The sequence below is a fragment of the Typopeltis vanoorti genome, chromosome 3, assembly GCF_054136105.1.
Source record: "Typopeltis vanoorti isolate ZY-2024b chromosome 3, IOZ_Tvanoo_1.0, whole genome shotgun sequence".
Classification (NCBI taxonomy): Eukaryota; Metazoa; Arthropoda; class Arachnida; order Uropygi; family Thelyphonidae; genus Typopeltis; species Typopeltis vanoorti.
In genome coordinates, this window is record NC_143551.1 from 107,871,663 (window position 1) to 107,886,313 (window position 14,651).

General features: G+C 35.0%; 1 protein-coding gene across 2 annotated transcripts in view; it reads right to left on the reverse strand.

The window, feature by feature from the left end:
* Hcf (Host cell factor) overlaps positions 1-14,651 on the reverse strand; it is a 502,792-nt gene that overhangs the window by 151,716 nt on the left and 336,425 nt on the right. For both annotated transcript variants that reach the window (XM_090390794.1, XM_090390792.1), the window contains exons 19-20: positions 13,418-13,566; positions 5,517-6,741 (exon numbers count right to left, since the gene is read on the reverse strand). In XM_090390794.1, coding sequence (XP_090246920.1) covers positions 5,517-6,741; positions 13,418-13,566 — 1,374 coding nt within the window. The remainder of the gene's footprint in view (positions 1-5,516; positions 6,742-13,417; positions 13,567-14,651) is intronic.

Below are 14,651 nucleotides of genomic sequence, written 5' to 3' on the forward strand. Positions count from 1 at the left end.
CTGAGCAAAGTTGCACAATACAATATTTATTTATATCAGTTCCATTAAATTCAATTCATAATTCACATGAACACTATATGAAAAATTAACATTCATCAGGTTTCAAATTAGCATAGAAACCCTGCTTTTACCTTTTATTTTCTCTGGCTCCACATTGCATTACTGCACTTTGGAGCATTATCAGCTGTCATTAGTCATCTCCAAATTCAGATAACTACTTTGACCTCTTTGATTAGCTATCTCTATAGCTTGATTTTTTGCAGACTGCATATCCAAACAATGCCGCCACATTCTTTGAGAACCTTTAATGTCTGCAACTTAAACTGGCTTCTCTTCTCTTCTCCAGTTACATGAATCAAGCTGGTAAGGATGCTGATATATTTACTATTAGCAATGACAAATCAAAAACAGTCCAACTACCCACTATTCTGCTAACACCCTTGATATTTTGTGATAAGTATATTATTTTTGACCACAAAATTAATGGAATTAAAATAACTAAACACTAAGTTTATTGGTTGTAAAGATTTAATACTACTAGTCATCTACTAGTTTTGCCACAAACTAGTGGCTTCATCTGGGTTTGGATGAATATACAAATATAAATATACAACACAGCAAGCGTTAATTATGAATCAATACATTACTAAAAATACTGAATGTGTAGGAACCGTTACAGAAGTACAACAGAAACACATGGAGTGTGGATGCTGAAACATGGTCAGTCATTGTTCAGCAGATGTGTCCGAAAGTTAGCAGAGAAATTAAACTCTGATGTGTTTAGAGATCGAATGAGTGATTTCCAAATGTCACACAAAATCATCCCTTGGTTCTTTTTAGAGTACCTTGTGAGTGGATTACCACTGTAGCCTCTTTGATGTTGCAGGAGCTATAGTCTTCTTCTATATATGGCATGGAGCTCTTATACCATTCAATGTTAGTTTCAGTAAGGAAATACTGTGAGTAGACATATTACTTACTATTATAATAACGGAATTAACTCACGTAAATTATTCTTTATTCGTAGAATTTTCGACTGAGTATCACAGGCATCATCGGTACAAGTACAAAGGCTAATTAAACAATAACTGTTATATTCACAAAGCATCACCTAAGTAGATAAGGTTAAATGTCCTAAATTTATTTTTAAAAAAGAAAAATTTTTTTTCAATATATATATAAAAAAAAATATATATAAGTGTATACAATTACAAGTCAGGAAACCATCGGATCTGTTTAGGTTAGGGGAGTGAAGTAACGTTTCACATGTTTCTTTGTAAAGCCATTCGATTAGGAACCGACTTTTGTCTTGTTCCACTGAACTCTATGCCTGGTGTTGATGACATGCTCTGCAAGTCCAAACTGTTCAGGTTGAAGGTACTGGCTGTATGACTTATGTTCTTCTAACTGGATCAGAGCAGATCTTCCTGTTTGTCCGAAATATGATAACCCACAAGAGCAGGGAATTTGGTAGACACCCGGATAACTGAGATGTGGGAGCTTGTCCTTTGGAGACATGAGGAATGTGGAGATTTTTCTGACTTGTCAAAAGGCCAATTACCCATTGCTGTTCCTTCGATTTGTCGGTATAACTGGTTTTTGAAGGAAAAATAACCAGACTTTATTACAAATTGAATTTGTAAAAACCAGTTATATAGTTCGCCCACCGTTTCCAGGTCCCTGCTTCACGTCTTTCCAAGAATAGTCGATTCATGCTGAAGGGGAGAAAAAAAATGAAGGACGTCCGAATTGGTCGCCAACACGCGAAATCACGTGCTTTATAGGTAAAATTTTCCAACTGTTATACAAGCAACATAGTTAACTACAATAATCATAAAAGAGAAGTTAATTTTCCGACTGGTAATAATAAACAACTCATCCCACTATACGGACTGATTACCCTATTATCGGAATGGATTCTTCTTTTTTTGAGATGCGCAGAAGTGTCGAGGGACCTCAAATCGGTGGGCGAACTATACCAACAAATCGTAGGAACAGCAATGGGTAATCCAATATCTCCTGCCATTGCCAACTACTTCATGGAGCACTTCAAACAACGTATCTTTGACAACATTACACCCAGACCTAACCTTTGGTTCAGATATGTAGACGACATTTTCGCCATATGGAAGGGCACTTCAGAAGAATTATAACAGTTTCTCTTTCAAAATAAATACACTTCATCCAAGGATCCAGTTCACCCTAGAAGTAGAAGTAAATAAGCAGTTAGTCTTTCTAGACCTCTTAATTCTTTGCCAACCAGATGATAACCTACAATTCACAGTCTATAGGAAGGAGACTCATACAGGCCAGTACATCCATGCTGAATCACATCACCATCCCAATCAAAAGGCAGGTACCATAAAAACACTAGTTCATAGAGCCCACTCCTTTTGTTCTTCAGAAGAACTATTACAAAAAGAATTACAATATATTAATTCCTCCTTCATATTCAATGGTTATAAGAATTCCTTCATAAAAAGAGCTTTAAGTAGTCGTGCTCCAGCATCCTCTTCAAATACAGAAAAACCTACGCGTATACCTATCCCCTACGTACAAGGCATTAGCAAATGCATAGCTAAAGTGTTAAAACAACTAAATATTTGTGTGGTCTTTTGACACGTCAGAAAAATCTCCACATTCCTCATGTCTCCAAAGGACAAGCTCCCACACCTCAGCTATCCAGGTGTCTACCAGATTCCCTGCTCTTGTGGGTTATCATATTTTGGACAAACAGGAAGATCTGCTCTGATCCGGTTAGAAGAACACAAGTCATACATCCAGTACCTTGAACCTGAACAGTCTGGACTTGCAGAGCATGTCATCAACACCAGACATAGAGCTCAGTGGAACAAGACAAAAGTCGGTTCCTAATCGAACAGCTTTACAAAGAACATGTGAAATGTTACTTTACTCCCCTAACCTAAACATATCCGATGGCCTACATCTTTCCCCCTTGTAGGAGATAGTACTCTGTAAATCAGCAAATCTTTCCTAATTTGTAATTGTAAACACATATATATATTTATATATTGAAAAAAAAAATTTTTTTTTTTTTAATAAATTTAGGACATTTAACCTTATCTACTTAGGTGGTGCTTTGTGAATAAAACAGTTATTGTTTAATTAGCCCTTGTACTTGTACTGATGATGCCTGTGATACTCAGTCGAAAATTCTATGAATAAAGAATAATTTAAGTGAGTTAATTCCATTATTATAATAGTAAGTAACCATTTGATGTTGTAGTGAGTGTGAGAGAAATGGAATGCCAAGCCTTAACTGTTCTCTCTGTTGTTATTGATGTCTCCAATATGCTCCTTTTGTTTTATTTCTAAACTTCTCGAAGTTTGCCCAGTGTAATTAAGGACACAAGAATATGGAATATTGTAAACTCCAGGATGTATGTTGAAAGAGTCGTGGTCCTGGGGGTGAGCGTAACAGATTTCGTACTGTCATTATGGGTTCAAAGGCCATTCTAATGTCATGAGATTAGCAATTTTTTTGTTGCTAACCATTTTTTTTTTTTTTTTGCCCACAAAAGGGATTGAAATTGATGCTCTGTATTGAATATCATGAATTTGTTGTGGAGAGGGATTAGAGAGTAATATTATTTGTGCTATTTTTCTGCTAATTTCTCTAACTACCGGATGCACCTGCTGAACAATGACTGACCATGTGCCAGCATCATGCTCCATGTATTTCTGTTGTACTTGTGTAACTGTTCCTACACATTCGGTATTTTTAGTAATGTATTGATTTATAATTAATGCTTCTTGTGTTGTATATTTATATTTATATGTTCATCCAAACTTAGATGAAGCCGCTAGGTTATGTGGTGAAACTACTAGGTGACTAGTAGTATTAAATCTTTATGACCAATAAATCCAGTGTTTAGTTATTTTAATTACCCTTGATATTTTCTTAACTATCTCTCCTTGGAAACACATTACAGGCATCAATTCTTCTCTTGGTATCTCAGTCTAAAACTTAATCTATGTCTCCTATACCAAAGAACACCCTTCCCTCAACCAATATCTCAAAAATGTGAAATTGTTATAGCAGCAGTTTATTCAACAGCTCTGAAGGAATTGAAGGAGAAACTGAAGAAAAAAGGCTGCAGGAAACTGAGCAGAGCCATGTTGCTTTTGCAGGACAATGCACCTGCTCAGACTGCTCATGAAACCCAACAGACTATACACAACTTGGGATTTCAATGTCTGTATCACTCACACTATTTACCAGAACTGGCCCAATATGACTATTTCCTGTTTCCAAATTTAAAGAAACATTTGAAAGGAACAAAATTTCTCACAGATGATGTGGTCATATCTGCAGCTGAGGACTGGTTTGTACAAAACGGAAAAACTTTTTTCTCAGAAGACTGTAAATGATGCAGCAGTGCTGTAACAAGTGTATAACATTTTGTGGGGAATATGTAGAATGTGTTAGTTACATGGTTCTAACTCAATTCCTTCATGGTGATTATCACAACTTTTCAACACACCCTTGTATTCTGTGTCCTCCCTTTTCCAATTGGGTTACTAACTTTCTCTCTCTAGTTATTCACTAAGTATCATGGTAAATGGCTTCATTGTCTCCATTTTCCAACCAATGCCAGAATACTCTAGGGATGTGACTTGGCCCAATCTTCTGTCTGTGAATAAACAATCCTCTCTTTAACCTCATATGTATCCATAACTACACAGCATCAAGGTCTTTAAAACCATTGCTTTAATTTCTATTTCTCACAGGAATTATCTTACTTCCTTTCATCTCATTTCTGATAAATCCCAGATTTCCAAAACAAGCTCATTTGGTGTTTCATTCTTTCAAATGCCGAGATTTCCCACTAACAGGTAAGCAAGTTCACATTGGCATTACATCCTGTATACTACCTCTAGTATTAATATTAGGTTGAATTCATTTTATGCAGATAAACTAGTTTAAGTACTAGTTTCTAAGTGATTTAAGTATTTTTTCCCCAGTTGTTTTAGATGCCCCCCCCCCCCCCCCAGTGTGTAAAGAACTGCTACTATACTACTCAAAACAATTAGGGGATATTTTTGTTAAAATTATTTCATGCTAAAATGTATAATTTGTTAAATTTGTAATAAACATTGATTATTTAAACAATATCTCATCAATTACAACCTATCCATAAGTAAGAAATATTTATTCATGTATAAAGTACCCATAGTTATAATTATTTGCAGAAATTTATAATTATCCGACAGAAACTAAAATACCACCCCCCACAATTGTTTTGAGCAGTGTATTTCAAAGTGGTCTGAAAGTTCTCAGAATGCACAATGTTGGGTTGGTAATAATGTCTTTATTTTGTAAGACTGTATCTAGTAATAAATGATTATTTTTATGGCAGACTTTATATAATAATTGTATAAATAGAGAGTTAAGGCTCATTATATATGACTATGCATAAAAACTAATTAGATCAAGGGCCTTTGACATTGAGTCCACCCTGAATAATACAACAAGAAACTGTAAAATTGCATACCTTCTCCTAGTATATCTTTTTCTTTTATGCTTTCTTTATTACACACTTTTCCTTCTCTAGTGTTTTGAAATCTGCTTTCATCTGGAATATCTTCATTTGCAACTTGGCTTCCATCTACATTTTTTTCTGCATCTGATTCTTCTTTGGAACCATATTTGCTATTACCACTTTCCGTTTTAGAATTACCTAGTTTACTGTTCCCACAATGCTTATCTTCTGCAGAATTCTTTTCTTCACCACAGTTTTTACCATCTTTGCACTCTTTGTTACCTTCTCCACAATGCTTTCCATCTGTACATTGTTTGTCATCTTCCCCACAATGCTTTCCATCGGTACATTGTTTGTCATCTTCCCCACAATGCTTTCCATCTGTACATTGTTTATTGTCTTCCCCACAATGCTTTCCATCTGTACATTGTTTATTGTCTTCCCCACAATGCTTTCCATCTGTGCATTCTTTGTTGTCTTCCCCACAATGCTTTCCATCTGTGCAATCTTTGTTATCTTCACCACAGTGTTTTCCATCTGTGCATTCTTTGTCGTCTTGCCCACAATGCTTTCCATCTGTACATTCTTTGTTGTCCTCACCACAGTGTTTTCCATCTGTACATTCTTTGTTGTCCTCACCACAGTGTTTTCCATCTGTACATTCTTTGTTGTCCTCACCACAGTGTTTTCCATCTGTACATTCTTTGTTGTCTTCACCACAATGTTTTCCATCTGTACACTTCTTGCTGTCCTCACCACAGTGCTTTCCATCTGTACATGCCTTGATGTCCTTGCTACAGTGTTTTCCATCTGTACATTCCCGAGTGTCATCACCACAGTGTACTTCATCATTACAGTTCCTTCCATCAGTGCATTCTTCTACTTCTTCAGCACACTCTTTGTATTCTCTATGATACTTGTCATCAGGACATTTCTTTTCACCACAGTGTGTTCCATCAGAGCATTCTTTGTCCATTACAGACTCACTGCCACTGTTAACATTTTGTAAATCAGTCTCAGCTGCATCACATCTTACATTAATATTGACTGCATAATTCTGGTTACCACCTAATTCATTTTCATTATTTAATTTTGGAACTGTTCCAGCACAGTCAAGGTCCATGTTAGTTTCAGGAGGAAGGTCAGTATCCAAGCATTCAGAAGATTCCTGCTCTTCAAGTGAATTGGATATTTCAGTTGGTAACAACTGTGTATTACTAGTGTCCATTGGTATTTCCTACAAAGAGAAAAATACAAGTTCTGTGAGTTCTTATCAAGTAATCAATAAGTACCATTTCTAAGAAATGTTCCAAAATACCAAGTAGATAAAAAGTTTAGTTAGATATTTCTTTTGTATACATATAACAGAAAATATCACACAACATCTAGATTTGAAACAATTTGCTTTCTGATCATTTCATATGTGTTAGTCCATAGATGTAATTATTACTGCTATTATATTTTGTCACACAATTTTTCCTATTCCAAAAACTGATTACATCTATTTTTGCTCTTTGCTTCAGAAAGCATGTTCATATAAAATGGTTAATAAACGCATTGTATTACAATTTTTTTTTAAAAAATGCCATTTTTTTTTCCAATTTGCTTTTCTTGTTTGATTGAGTAACTGCTATACTATACCCACGAACACATTCTCTTGTTTTATTCATATCTAAGAATATGCAAGCAACAATATTGGCTACTTTGTGACCAAGCTTTATTTTGTACCAAGATTAAATTCATGTTAAATGTTTAATGGAAAGAAAAATAGAATAAGAAATGAATTAAACAATTTAATGCTTCCAATATTTCTGCCACAGTGACATCTTTAGGGGATACAATATGAGTCATGGAACTTCAGGCTAAGTTTCTCTAAACTTAGCCTGGAGTCCCAAGTAAGAACACCATCTATGGACACTAGTAGAAAGCCTGGGTTTGAGATGGCTAAGAATTACTGTTTCTCATATTTTGAGTTTAACACATCTATACTTATTTAAATTTATTTAAATTAGGTTGATTTTTAAATTCATATTTAAAGTTGCTATAATGAAGCATAGTATAGACCAGTGGTTCCCACGCGTTTTCGATTCTCGGCACCCTATGTCAAATTCTAACAAGTATACTTTGCAAAATAGCGAATAATTTTTTTTAAATTAAAGGGTTAGGTAAAAATAAATAAAACAAGTATTTAAGATCACAAAAAAAGATCATTGAACAAATTCAACTAATTATCATTAGTAGGATGGATGAGCTTGTTGATCACCATGCATTTTCTCAAATCTTGGAATCAAACTGGACACAGCCATCCTCATTTCCTCCTCCACATTGATTTTCGTGTGATACTTAGTTTTTATCACAGCGATCGCCGAAAATCCAGCTTCGCACAAATAAGAATTCGCAAATGGAATTAAAATTCTCTGAGCTTTTTCACTCAGAAGGGGATATTCATCTTTTACTGATACCCAAAATTCAGTTAATTCCATGCTGCTAAATTTTGTTTTCGATGTATTGTCACAAGACAACTCAATGCAGCAGTAAATTCAGATGGAGCACTGGCATTAAATGGATCTTGAATCCATGCAAATTTATCGATATTATCATTTTGAAAATATTTCTCAAACCAGGTGATAAGCTATGATAAGTGTTCTTCAAAAATGGATTTCATACCTCGAGAAATTAACTCCATTGGAGGTCAAAAACTGTTGCATCAAGGGGAAACATTCTTTGCCTTCATCTTCATTCATTTTTCTTTTCCATAGTTTTAGTTTTTTTTTTTTATAAAAGCTGAAATTTTCTTAATCGACTTTAAAAGGTGCATGTTGCATCCCTGCAGGGAGAGATTCAGAGAATTCATCTTTTCAGAAATACCACGTAAGTATGATAGTTTTACCAAAAAATCTTCATTCACAAAATTTTCGGTATACTTGTGGTCTTCCTCTTTAAGAAAAATATAAATTTCCTGTCGCAGTTCAAATATATGAGACAAAACATTACCACGAGAGAGAGCCATCACGAAGTGCTGTAGTACAACTAAGACATGCTCGGATCCCGTATCCTCACATAGTTTTTTGAAAAACCTTGCCGTCAACAGCAAAGTTTTTACAAAGTTTACTACATTCACTACATATTCTAAGACCTGGTTCAATGTAGGACTCAGATATTTTGATGCGAGTGCTTCCCTGTGAATAACGCACAATGGATCACAGTGCATCAGGGGCTTTGCTTCGAATATGTGCCTGCAATCCTCCATAACAGCTGGACATAGAACGAGCACCGTCAGTACAGACACCTACGCACTTAGTTCACTTCAAATTATTTTCGGATATAAAAGTATCAAGGATCTTGAACAAGTCTTGAGCCTTAGCACCAGCAGTGATACTTTTACAAAAGAGAAGGTCTTCTACAATGTTATTACCATCTATAAAATGTACATAGCAAATCAAGTGAGCATCATTATAATTATCTGTGGCCTCATTCAACTGCAACCCAAATTCCTTCCTCTTTAAGTTGCCCTTTAATTTTTTTCAATTAATTGATTATTGAGGTCCTCTGCTATGTGCTGTATTCTGTGACTGATGGTGTTATTGGACAAAGGCACTTTTGAAAGCAGCTTCCCAGCAGCCTCACCAATCATAATGTTCACCATATCTACAGCAGCCAATAGAATGAGTTCTTCTGCGATGTATGAGGCTTCTTATATTTTGCGATTCTACATGCCACCTTGTAAGATGCTAGCAAAGCATTGCTTAGTATTGATGCCTGCTTATAAAAACTAACTTTTTGTTGATTTAACTCTTTTAACTTTCTGGTAAAGTAGTCACGAGATGTACTAACCATGCCAGGATGATTGGTTTCTAAATGGCGTTTCAACTTACTTGGTAGCATGTACTCTGGTGCCAAAACTGTTATACACAGTACACACTGTGGCCTCCCTTCACCATTGACTTCTGTCGACGTAAAACCAAAGTCCAAATAACTGTCATCATATTTTTGATATTTACGCTTCTTCACACTCTTGCCACTATTTGACGGTGTGCCCTCTTTATTTTTTCTCTCACAACGCTTATTACTGTTTAGTAAAAACTGATTCATTTTTAAAAATACATATGAGCAGAAATACTTCAGAAACTTCATTTAACTAAATTACAACAATATTCAGTTGATACAATCTCCGAAAACTAATTCAACACTAAGAGCACATGAAACCGACAGCTATTTATATACGAACACAAAGTACAGAGAAAGTTCGAGAAACTACTAAAACAATTGAGAAACTTAATTATTGCGCCATCTAGTAACCATTTGTAGAGGCTTCTGCAAACAGTTATTACTAAGTGAGTTACTGGTTTGCACCAGGTCTGATAGTTGTTGGAAATAAAATTATGAAAATTTTGTAAGTTATAAGTTCTTGTCGCTATACCCTTTGGTATTAATTTGGTCTAGCTACTCACTGATGAAGCCTCAATAAAGGCTGAAACCAGTCTGGGTAGTGACCTCCCACCATAATGTAATAACAGCATACATTTCCTAGGAAATGTGTTTTATATTATGGAAAATACCAAGAATAGCGATCAGAACTTTACCACCTTTGCTGCAAGTTGCCCGAGTTTGTACTACGCACTTGGACTACGTTCATTAGCTCACGCTAGTAGTCGCCGATACTTTTATAGTTTACTATACTATATTTAGCATGAAACTCTCTGATTTCAATTTTTGAGTTTCTTATTCGGTTTTAAAACAATGTGGGATTTAATATCCCCTTAATTTAAATAATGAAAATTTTTTAATCGTGGCACCCCTGTGAGGAAGCCATGGCTCCCCAGGACGGTGCGGCGCACACTTTGGGAACCACTGGTATAGACAATTTTTGCTCATACCAAGTTTTGATATACCACTAATGCTGCATTGCAAATATTAAAAAATAATATGAATTTATTCTCTGGTCTTGTAAAAACAAGATATAGCTTTGAGGTAGGTTCTTTTTTCTTACTAGAGGTCAGGCCAGAAAAATAATAGTTGATCAAATTAGTGTGACTTTGGCATACTGTTTGAACTCTAATACAGCTTGTCTCTGTATATACAGGTAACTCTCATACACACTTTCATTATCAGCATTTTTGCACATACATGATTCTTCATTTTGGAGCATAAGGACTGTTGCTGTTTTCAACCAAGGTCGTAGAAGCTTCCATTAATGTGCATTGTTTCCTACCTCCGTCCACTGTGATCACTGGCTATCTGTAAATATGAAGATCTGACAAAAGATGAAAAGGAACTGACACTTTTTTTTCCTGCAAGTTGTGAGTGGTTCAACTGCTATAAGAGTCAATTTGCATTCACAATCTAACATGATGAGGTTGCAGCTACAGATCACGTTACCACTGAAGAATTTCATGATCTCTTCAATGCAAAGATAGCAGGCGGTTACACACCAAAGCACATGTTTAAACTAGATGAAACTGGCTTGTTTCAGAAATATATACCAGATTTTACCTACGTAACCAATGGAAGACAGAACTTGGGGTCAATGTAAGGATACATAAAGACAAGATTATCTGCTGTTTGGAGAGTGAATAAGGGCTGGATAACATCATAGATTTTCAGTGAATTTCTTTGGGAGAGTTGCACAATGTATTAACCTTGAAAATATAAAATTACTTTAGTAGTTATTTTATATGTGCTGAATATTTTATTTAGACACTAATGCCTAATGCATATGAAAAAGGTGCATTTTAAATTAAATTAATCTTGAAAGATTGGAATCTCACTTGTTTGGGAATGCAACCTCTGTTAATCTCATATTATAAGACTCCCATTTTATGCGTTTTTGATATATGCAGTGATCCTCAAGAACCACCCCTATTTATAACAAGAGTTACCTGTATATCTGTATACTCCAGGTGATGTCCTAAATATGAAGATCAAAATTTAAGGAGGCATGTGAAATTGTAATCAATCACACTAAATCTGAACAATGATGATGATATAAAAATCCCAAGAATATGGATGTCACATATTCTATCAAATAACCTTTAGTTCTAAGAGCTTATTATAATTGTAGTATTCCAGGATCTTAGCCTTCATACAACAAACTCTTATATACATTATTAATTAGGCCACCACCACCATTGTTGCATTAAAAAATAATATGAATTTGTTCTCTGGAGATGTAAAAATTAAGATGGCTTTGATGTTTTTTGTTTTTTTTTAATTAGAGGTCAGGCCAGTAGAATAATGTTTCATCAAGTGTCACTTTGGCATACTGTTTGAATTGTAATGTAGCAAGATTATCAGTGGTTTCTCATAACAGCATCTGTTATAGAGGTGACTATGTGGGGTAAATGAGACATTTATATGCTGCATTAGATAGTGTCCTTTAAGACAGTCATGAAGTCAACAGAATTTGTGACAGTGAGAGGTGGTTGTATAGAAAATGGAATATTATACATAGCAATATATAGCTTCTATTTAAGGTAAAAAAAAAGTTAACAATTGGAATCAATAATGAATTAAAGGTGGTGTGATAAAAAAATCAGATGTATGAGAAGGTGCACACTACCTCCACTACTTATCACAATCTATATGGATCATATTATGAAGGAAATACAGCATTAAATCTCATATAAATATCAACGTGTGAGTTATGAAAATCAAATTGAAGTGAAAGCAGAGCAAATCCAGATGAAACCAAGATCTAGGTGGATTGATGCAGTAATAAGTGCCTTAGAAGAACAAAATATAAGGTACGATGACACTGGAGGTCTGAAATATAACTAATTAATTTGTAGGACGAAAACTGTTAATGGGATGGATTATCGTTTAATAGATTATCATAGCATCCTATAGACCCATTCAGAGTATATATCAGGATTTTATGATGATGGTAAAAATAAGATAAATTCAGTTATTTACTTTGTGCAGATTATCTTATCCTCAATAAATCCATTATAAGTCTTTTGGACTGCAATAACAAACTTGGTATGAAGATTTGCAATAAAAAGACTGCAAAAAAATGCAATAAACACTATGACAATAGGCAGAAACATTTAAACCATTATCTGCATTCTCAATGGTGAAGTTTGGAGAACGAGTAAAATATTTCTGGTCAGTGCATGCAAAACTAGTATAGAGAAAGTCCCTTCAATAAATGTATGTGCAATAAGAACTGCATCTTTTTTTTTTTTTTTTTTTTTTTGGGGGGGGGGTGTACTTTTAAAATTGAACACCACATATAGTTTTCTGTAAAATTAGGAGGGTGAACAGATGGTTTCAGTGGCAGAATTATATTAATTAATTAATATTAGAATGCAATTAGACTAATCAGATTCTTGAATGTGCGAGAGCTATTCTTCCAAGATTGTATGGTCACTCAATAGAATGGAAAAGATTAGCAAAACACTTGTAATTTAGAAGAAAATTGTTGATAGGAAGCTAATAATGATCTATCTATCTATCTATCTATCTATAGATATATATACTGGGGGGGGGGTGCTGTCCCCTGGCGCCTACAGTGCACAACCCCCACGAGTTCTGGGCTGGTAAGCCGGTTCTCCATTGTTTTGAAACATCCAACAAATTGTTGTCTCATGAAGGCAAACACATTGTTTGACATGATATGTTTCAAATTTCAGTTTATCAGCTTAACCATGCTCAAAACAGTGAAGAGACAAAAAAACGTGACAAAAACGTTTTCAAATTTCGGCTTATCAGCTTAATGGCTTAACCCAGTTCAAAACAATGAAGAGACAAAAAACGTGACATAAAAACGTTTCAAATTTTGGCTTTCATGGTACATATTTTCAGCACACTCATCTGGAAATTATGATTACTATGATGAATGAAGTTGGGAGAGAGAGAGAGAGAGAAAATGTATTTCGTATTGAGAACAACAAAAACATGAAAAAAATGCAAACCTCATGGCTCTCTTGAAGTGAAGCACCTAGATGAGGATTTGGTAAAGCAGGATCATCTGTGTCCATTGCTGTATCTTCATCAATTGTAGGTAATACTTCTCTGACTGCATGAGAAATATCGAGGCCTTCCTCATGACTGCTGTCTAAAGCTTAGTAAAGAACAACACATAAATGCTTTGAAACTCAAAAAGTTTATAAGTTTAAATTCAATTTACGTTAGTAACAGATGAAATAATTAACCTAAAATAATCCATTCATTTTATTATATTAGCATGCTTGAAAAAATGTGCTAATTTTATAGTACAGGTGTTATATGACATAGAAAATGATTTTTCATTCGTAAGTTACAATTTTTATCCCCCCCCCCCGATGAAAAAAGGCCCCTGAAGGCTATGTACCAATGGGTGATAAGACTAATATACCATGTTTGTTGGTAGTCCCCCCCCCCCCCCCCACCACCACCAAAAATCTTAGTTTCCAAAGAGTTGAGGTTTTGTCTGGTATGAAACAGAGGATAATAGGGCAAATACAAAATACACAGCCAGATGCTACTACTGAAGAGGATTACATAAAAAAAAAACTGTGAACTAATTAGATATATAAATCTCATGGATATAAGGGAGGACTATCATTATAGGTCATTTCAACTATGGAAATATAGAATGAAGGGCAGAGAAAGCAAGAGAAGAGGAGAAACGAATTTATAGAATTACCAAGGAATAACTACCTTAAGCATGATGATGATGGAAGGGACTCAAAGTACAAGGACAGTGGATCTGATAACAGCGTCTGAGAATCTGTCCATTATGTCTCCAATTGGTGAGGGTGATTATGAAGGTTTGACTTGGAAGGTGACAATATACAGTATATATGAGCTTTAACTAAGAAGGAGCATATGTGGAATATAAGGCAGGTGATTATAATAAAGTGAGGATTGAGACAGTGCATGAAATGAGAAACCAACGGTGTATGGAATTTGGAGCACCAAGTGCCTAAAGGATGTTATATCTGACTGCATCTTCACTCTGGAGATGAACAGAAGTTAAATGGACGGAAAACCCTTTAAGCAAGAACTGCATAAAAAGAGGATATTGTGGACTCGGTGTCATGACACTCCGGAATGCTATAAAGAGAAAGTAGGAGAGTGCATGCAAATGGTAGTGAATACAAATCAATGCAAAGCAAATATTTTTCTCTGAGCATATTCCGATGATCTAGTTACACTTGTAAAGAA